The 8587-nt window shown below is 40.0% G+C and overlaps 1 protein-coding gene across 1 annotated transcript; it reads right to left on the bottom strand.

Annotated features, from left to right (window-relative positions):
- Positions 1 to 305: 305 nt before the first annotated feature.
- On the bottom strand, positions 306 to 8580 carry lpcat1 (lysophosphatidylcholine acyltransferase 1). The gene is made up of 4 exons (XM_020620149.1): positions 8409 to 8580; positions 2555 to 2694; positions 1887 to 2101; positions 306 to 558 (listed from the first exon to the last, which is right to left on the bottom strand). The coding sequence occupies exons 2-4, from the start codon at positions 2683 to 2685 to the stop codon at positions 539 to 541; spliced, it is 366 nt and encodes a 121-aa protein (XP_020475805.1). The 5' UTR covers positions 2686 to 2694; positions 8409 to 8580; the 3' UTR covers positions 306 to 538.
- Positions 8581 to 8587: the final 7 nt, after the last annotated feature.

The raw sequence follows: 8587 nt of genomic DNA, 5'->3' as shown, positions 1-8587 counted from the left end.
CAGTACTTTTTTCAAGGTTTCTTGAGATGTATTTCTATGGCAGTGAGACAGCTGCTTAAAGTTAGGAATGATTTCTCTGAATTATCATCATCTTGATGATGATAATGAACACTCATTATCATGGAATGGCAGCAGATTCTTTATACCTGAAATAACATACTGTAAAGTCAACAACAAGGTTAAAACCACCCCTTTTAACTTTAACTCAATTCTTAAATATCTATACTTCATGCATAAGAAAATATTTGCAGAGCATTAAAACATGATCATCATAATGTTGACTAAAAACAAAGGGAGGCAAAAAAAGCACCCATACACCTCTTAACAACTTCATTATTCTCCTGCTAATTCTCTTTCCTTACCTGCACATAAAGGCACAGAGGTGCCAGGTGTGGCGTTGGAGTTGGTGTTATGTCAGACAGAGAAGGTACAGTAAATACAGCACTTAGACATCTCCAGTCATCTTTGTGGTGGCTCTGGCCATTGCAGATTTTGGGTCGACGAACGCAGAATTTACATGTATTGCTATTAAAATGTTTTATAAAGTGATGAGGCTCTCTGGGAAAAGGAAAGAGACAGAAAATAGTGCTAAAAATGATTACTACCATCAGTGAAAGTCTCTTACTATTTTGTGGCAAAAAGGAAACTGCAGTAAAGCTTTCATTTTAAATTTATGGCATGTAGCATTTCAACATCAGTGTTATTAGTTTTTTGTTTAAAGGCATTAGTATAATTATGGATGTCAGCTTGATTGTTTTATTGTAAAGGGGGCTTTATGGGACAATAGAAAAAGAATGCACCGAAAAGCCCTGACAGTGTCTAGAGCAGTGGTTCCCAAAGTGGGAAATTTATAGACATTTATAGACATGACATAATGGTTTGTTGGATACAGCCCCACCTTTTTCTTTATTTGTTTTTATTTTTCATTTTATGCATTTTGTGTCATTTTAACAATGTGCTATCTTCATTTTTCCTTAAATGACTTTATTCTGGTTTTAATCCTTATTGTTTTTAATGCTGTTATTGGTTTTCTCTCCCTATTTAAAGCACTTTGAATTGCCTCTGTGTATGAAATGTGTTGCTGTAAGATGTGAATCTTATAGGCTTCAGTTACCTTGTAAGTTTTAGTTGCTTTTCATACCTTTATTTTTCTTGTAGTATCTTGCAGAGACTGGGGGCCTACAACCTGAGATGACCACCTGGCCTGTTTAGCATACTCACTAGGTCCTGCTTTGTCCTGTAATAGCCTACACAGATAAGGGGTCTGCATCGTAGACAATTGTTCAGTATTCAGATTGCTAGCTACTGCCTGAAAATTACAACACTCACACACATTTGGTTTCTAACACAGGTACAGTAAACTGACGTGGAGCAGAGGTTGGTCTGCTCACGTCTATGGCCAATAGAATTAAGATACGTGTAAGTCAAACCCGTGTACGGGGCGGTCTCCACCCAAGAAGATAAATGTAACCAGAAACCATAACTTGGTTTAACAGATTTCCTGCAGGAGCTTTGTCTCTCTGATCCCAGCGCTGCTTTGTCTTACCTGTGCCCAGACTTTGATTAAATTTTCTGTTGATTTTATACGGTCCTGTTTTGTCTTCAATTGTTGCACTTCCAACAAAAGAACTGGGTTTTTCTAACACTGCCTTGCCATGCCTTGCCTTTAACAGTGCCTGTATGCACTGTATGCTTTAGAAACCTGGAATTTAATTTAAAAAACTGGATTTGAAACTGATGCTATTCCATATTTAAAGCTACAATACATAGCAGTGAATATTTGAATATTCACCAATTATTACCACCAAAAATCCAGAGCCCAAAAACTGCCATTTGGGACAGGCCCTGTAAATCTGTGGGAGCAGGGGGGAATCTGTTTAACTTACTGCCACACACAGGAATGCTCCTGTTCTCCAGTTTGATGACTGCGGAGCACATGGTCGTGGTGACTGCGATGGCATCAAAGTAGGAAGAATGTGGTGTGACGATGAGGATGGGAGCGTCAGAAAGTGCTGCATGTTTTCCTTTCACCTGGATCCAATGGAAACCTCCGCAAAACCACATGGCTGGCATGATTACTTGTAAACACTGGTGGATAAGTCTGATAAAGGACATACAGAAAGTTGATGCAAAAGATTTTTTGTCCAGTCATGTCAAACTAACCAAACCTGTTCCTGTCTAGCAATGTTCACCTCCAACTTCGGTCTTACACCCCCTTCACAAATGTTTATTCTAGTACTCATCTTCTGTGCATGACTTCACTGCTTAATATCCCCATTGTCCCCAACGCACGTGAATCTAGTAGCTTTAACCTGATGCTTCTCACTTGAAATAAGGTCATATAACCTCTACACACGCTGTAAGCTTATGAAATTATACTATACTCTGTGGACACTAAGAAACAATCAGCAGATATACGGTACTAATCTTATAGTTGACAGGCGGATTGCTTGTTTAGCCTGCTTCTTATAATGATGTATACAGGTTGCTGCAATTTTCACATGTCTAGGTAATCCCATGTGTCAGTAGCGCATACACACTTCAACACACACACCTCCTCCACCATGACTGTGGCTCAATTACAAACTCAGAATGTCCAAGGGAGGCTGTGAAGGCGAAGGGCCATGCCAGCAGCATGAAGAAGAACACCTGCAGCAGCCGAACAGGAGACACTGTAACAGACATCAGTCCTGTCTGGAGAGAGAGTGAGAGAGAGAGAGTGGAAGTGTTAAAACCTGCAGTTCCTCGAATGGCCACTTGAGACAGGCTCTTAAAAGGAGACAATCCCCATAGACTCCCATGTTAAAATGGCCAACTTTACAACAGAAATAAACCAGTTTTATAGCCTAATATAAAAAAAAGGTTGTGGTCTCTATAGCTAATTCCCCCTACCATGACAACTGTAAAGGGGGTGAATTTTATAAGCTTAAGCATAAACTTTATTGCCAAGTATTATCAAAAATGGGAAAAAAAAGGAAATTGACTCATCCTAGTGGCCCCCAGTGTGCACAACAATATAGATTTAAACTTGCCCGTTTAAATTATATTGAGATTTAAAGTTACACATAATTAAGGGCATGGCCACTTTAACTAACAGGCTATGTTGTGCTGTTTGTCTACATAGAATGACATTTTGTTTCCCTGTGTCTAAGTCATTCATATGTGTGGAAACCTGAACCTGCTGTGTTGACTGCAGTCTTTGGCTTTTGCATAACAACAGTGAGATTTTATTGTATCAATAGTGAGCTAAGTAAGAAAGGTAACTCTGCCAGCACTCGATAAGATCAACTGTAAGTCATGTAACTGAAATATGATTACTGAAACCAGGGTGCCACAATAGAGATGACAAGTCAGCTGACTGAATTACCATGCATGCTTTTTCTCCTACTGTGTAATGAATGAGATCTGATGTGTATGTGTGAGAGAGAGAGAGAGAGAGAGAGAGAGTACTGACAGGGTCAGAGTCATGGCCTCCGGTGTAAACTCAAACTATGACATTTTAAGCTCCTTCCTTCCTTCCTTCCCCCCTTGTCCCACCCCAACTCGATCACTTCATCACTTTCATCGCACTCCCTCAGTCCCCTCTAATCAACCTCCCAGCCTGCCTTACAGGGATCTCCAATCCCAAAGGAATGCCTCTTAACTATCCATCCATGTGTCTATTTGCTCAGATGTCCCTCCATTTATCATGCTGCTCTCCCTTCAACTATGTTCATTCTACTTTGCATTGATGTGCTTTTTGTCACCCTTCTGGGGAATCCTATCTATCACCCCCCATCCCCCGTCCTATCCCATCTTTCCTGTCTGTTCCTCTCTAGAGGACCCAGGTGCACACTGCAGGGCTGTATTAATAAATAAACAGTAATGGGGTGATTTATGATGTTTTAATATCTCTCCCAGCCACACCCCATGTCCATTGCACAGTTCACTCATCCTCAGAAATCAACGAACCCATCAAGGGGGATCCACTGACATTTTCTCAGGAGGAGGTATGAGCATGAGTTGGGGTGGATAGAGGGAGGAAGCAATTTTTGGTGTTTTATGAGAGTCCCAGCACATCATGGCTGATGATGTGAAATCATCTCATCTCAGTTTCTATACCGCTTAGTAACGGGATCGCGGGATGATGTGAAATTTGCTGTAAAAATACACCTCTGCACTGTTGGGCTCACTTGGACCATACATCTTTATTCTATTATAAAAGTAACTTAAAAGTCGCTTTACCTGAAGGAAGTAAGTTATTAATGTACTTCCAAAGTAGTGCACAATTTCTGTGGCTCTAACTGGAGTTTCACCACTTGTCTCAGTGCTAAGTAATTGCTAGTAAGAAGAAATGCTTTGCTCTTAAAGCAAACTACAGGGTAATAGATAAACCTGAGGGGCACAGAGCAAAAGGGAGTGCACTTCCTCCTCTTGTCTGACTGTATGGCTGAAAATATGAACTATGATTTTTACTGGAGAGGTTTCTAGGTTAATCAAAATTGCTATGGGAATTTTGCTATAAAAAGAGGAATCTCACCCAACTAACTGATATGATTCCTTAATTTGTTTAGTCAGACTCTATTAACAGTGTACATCCAGAACAGTCATGCATGAACTAAGCCTGAAAACCCACTGATCCATTGGTTGTTTGATGAGGAGGCATTTGGGCCTGATTGCTGTTCTCTACCACAGAGATGGTATAAATTTAAGCTGTAGCCAAAGCTGCCTGAACCAGCAGCAGAACCAGTTGGCAGTCTTACCTACCACATCCACATTCATACTTGGGCCTAGAGCTCACATTTAACGTCTTCTTGTGAATTACATTATTTGAGTACAAGTCACAGCGGCCTTCCCACCTAGAAGAAACTGGCTATACAATAAATACTGACTTAACTATAGCTCACACTTGCTAAGCCATCCTGGAATCTGATCTATTTTAATGAATGCTGAGTTCACATGAAACTTGGTAAGCTTGTTTACCCCTGTGCTAAAACCCAAGTGTAAACGCTGTGTGCATGTGTGTGTGGATGTACACATTCAATTCAATTCAATGAGTGAAAAGAAACTGATGGAAACAAAAAAGTGTAGACTGATAGACAAGGAGATGTGGTATTGAGGGAGGAAGTCAGTTGTGTGATACCCTGATTAGCATGTGTCATATGACAGGTGAGCAATACAGTAAAGTAATGCATCAGTGTCCATTGTTTGGAGTGCATTATGCAGAAGCAGTCTGCACTGTCATCAGGTGTGCAGTCCAAAATCAATTACAAATGCATCACATCAACTCTGGCACCACAGATCCAGGAAAATGTGGGGTAATGGCTGATCCCAAAATGACACCACAAGTGTCTGGCAACGGAGAAAATAGGGCAGCACTGCAGTTACATTATACTAAAAATGTAAAAGCTAGGCCTACAAAAGTGTAACTAAAAGTTAATTGTTATACTATATGGATGCTGCTGTTCCCTCTATGGATACACACAACTAGTCTGAGGGCCAAAGAGTTATTAGTTCATAGCTAAAATATATATATACTGTATATATTTGACAGCAGAGTCTAAGATGTAATATGAATGATGTAAGATGTATTAAAAGACTTTAAAGCATAAATGAAAGTTTTGATAAACACTTTGTGTTTCTCTTTAAACTGTCATCCTATGATGACAGAAAGTGAGTCTTACTAAACACATCCAGAGGAACTACACTTACTAGATGGTCATAGGATTCTAAGTTTTACGTTTGAAGACGTGCTTTCCATTGTTTATGAATAGAATGGAAACTGACCACAGGACTTCATGCAAAATCTGTCAGGCCAAACAAGATGGGCAGAGTTAAGGTGTGGTGAATGAATGGGTTTCTGCCCACTCTGGAGCGACTGTTTGACTTGACTGCTGACAAACTGGCACCCAAAAAGTAAATAAATAAAGAAAGGTTGTGTCCAAAACGTCCCGTAACGTTAACCAAGTTCGTTGTTTTACACCGTACAGTCTCTTCTTCAGCTCTGCCTCCTCCGGCTAGGAGAGACTGAAGCTGGGCGAGAAGTGCGTCCTTACGTCGAACCGGATCAAAAAACCTCCGGTCACAACGCCAAAGTAATGCAGCTTGCCACTTTTTGTATATTTTATTTAAAATTTGTAAGAGTGCCTTAACGTTGGATTAAAAGAAAAAACAAGCCTTTTGAAAAGGTTTCCCGCACATTGCCCTCAATGTTGTGCTTTGTATTGTTGTACCTGGTACTTTTTACCATACGGACTCTGAGAGACGAGACAGTCCAAGTAACTTCAAAACAGTGCTGATTTATTCAAAGGATCACAGGTAAAATTAACATTACACGCTCAGGTATCTTCCACCTCCAAACTGCACGCAGGCAGATGTAAGATGAAAGACCCTGAACCCACCAGGCCTATACATTATATCCCCTCGGTTGGGCTAGCCCCATACTACACAGAAACGTCAACCGAGACGTCTAAACATAAGAACATATTATGGCTAAGGCTACAGTTATACACGTCATAATAATAATATTAAACACCCTGTCTGCTGACAGTCATCAACTCTTCTCTCTAGTTATCCTTGACCAGATGTACCCTGTAGAAACTCATAAGCATGACTAAGCATTTAACAGTCTAACTAGACATGCTATCTCCACTAAACATTTCTAATACATAAAGTATCTATCTAATTTCTATCTGAATAAAAATACCTAACAGTAATTATTGCCACTTTACCCTGTTTCCCTTCTATTTCTCACGGTAACATGTATGTTAAGCTATAGATTTTCGTTCGGTACACCCAAAAACATGGGACCATAGGGTGCACCATGTAACAGCTTTTGCTTTGAAGGCAAATGAACAAAATTTTGAAACCTGGTGGTACACGCACGCCCTCCAACAGACGCATGTCACAGTTTTTGTTTGTTTTTTGCGTGCCTAATAAAAACACGTTTAACTACAATGTTAATGCATGTGCAACAGGGAGGCGACTGACCGAAATAGCAGCGTAACAATGCTTTTATTGTGAAACTTCTGCAATTACATTACCTCCTGCTTTTATAATAACGCCCACTTTTTGTAGAAATGTGGGCTTTCAGACATCAGAGCCTGAGCCACTTATCTAAAAAAATAATAAAATTTAAAAAACAGACACATTTAACCAGAAGATAAGAATTCTGTGGACTGTGTTGATGTTTGAGGTGACTGGCTATCTGTGAGATTTACAGTTTTTTGCTGTTGCTAACAAGCATTAACCAATACTTAAAATACTTCTAAACTCTTAACACAGCAACACAGTTACATCACACACCTGGCCAAATGGTTCATTTGCGGACAAAAACCACATTTTGTTAAATAAATACAAACTTTACATTTCACAATGCAAAATACCATTTTCTACATATACTAACTTTATCAAAACACAGCAAACCTGACTCATAATTGAGTCGTTTGATCAAAACATTAGCACTAGTTTTCTATCCAACAGGAACATATAGTCAGTCATAATGCACAGACTGTCAAAATGTGAAAAAGTAATCACATTACAAAAATGACATTACTTCTCACTGAACTGTATACAATATTTTTAGATGTTGTGGGAGCAGTGGCTGCAGCATGCCGAAGTTTCATGTACTCCTCGTACCAGAGTTTGTGGCGTTGCTGTATATGGTGGTACAGATTTGTTGTGCTTCCACATTTGGACGCAACGTCTTTGCGACACAGTCTACAAATTATGTTTTTTTGCTTGACATTATCTCTTCTGAAACCAAACCACTTCCAAACTAATGAACCAGTGCTTTTCTTTTTACATAACAAAACTTCGTCACTCGTGTCGAGCGGAGCCTGAGCTGCTTCTATGCTGCTGAGTTGAAAATAGCCGCTGACTTCCACTGGCCGCATGCGCAGTGGAAGAGTGTGGGCGGGATGCAGGTGTGTGTGAGTGAGAGAGAGAGAGAAAGAGAGCCTGATGAGGATAGACTCTCGTCTCGTCCTTTAACTTTATACCGCGGTATAAATGGTATTGCGTAATTCTACACCGCGTTTAAAATTATATCGATATAAGTTAATATATCGATATACCGCCCAGCCCTACTTCAACATCACATTGTCAAGTTGGTATTGTGTCTTCATACATGGTCACCTACCTCCGCTGTGAATCGGTGCTACACAAATACAACTGAATTGAATTGAATGGAATTGAACTGAGGGTTTGCTGACTAACACTTCCATCCATAACGCCATGCAGCTAGCACGACTAAAAACAAACAAATATTACTACAAAGATATGTAAGAAACACTAATTAAAATGTCTTCACTCAATTATAAGAAGAATATAGATAGTAACAGCGACAAATAAGCGTGGTGTTTTCACATTTCTTACAGGGATGCCACATGGGAGCACGAGGCCGCAGGAAGGCGCAGGTTGCACTGTACCTGCAGAGGTCTGAGGTGAAGACGTAGATGTGTTCATTCTTGTTCAGCAAGGGATGGAAAGCACTTCCATCTGTTCCACTGATGCTGTTGCTTTGGTTAGACGTCCAGAAGGTCAGCTGGCTGCAAAACAACACGTTGTCACAAACACGAGCATTAACTGTCTTTTTCAAATTAAGAGA

This window comes from Monopterus albus, unplaced genomic scaffold (assembly GCF_001952655.1).
Source record: "Monopterus albus unplaced genomic scaffold, M_albus_1.0 scaffold233.1, whole genome shotgun sequence".
Classification (NCBI taxonomy): Eukaryota; Metazoa; Chordata; class Actinopteri; order Synbranchiformes; family Synbranchidae; genus Monopterus; species Monopterus albus.
The sequence above is the reverse complement of the archived record's forward strand: the minus strand, read 5'-3'. Positions and strand labels throughout refer to the sequence as shown.

What these genes read in the sequence shown, in the direction of transcription:
- lpcat1 (XM_020620149.1), bottom strand. Translation starts at nt 2,685, where the DNA reads ATGTCTGTTACAGTGTCTCCTGTTCGGCTGCTGCAGGTGTTCTTCTTC. An exon ending in CCACAGTCATGGTGGAGGAG is followed by an intron (nt 2,102 to 2,554) that starts GTGTGTGTGTTG and finishes GTCCTTTATCAG; the next exon opens with ACTTATCCACCAGTGTTTAC. An exon ending in GAGCATTCCTGTGTGTGGCA is followed by an intron (nt 559 to 1,886) that starts GTAAGTTAAACA and finishes TCCTTTTCCCAG; the next exon opens with AGAGCCTCATCACTTTATAA.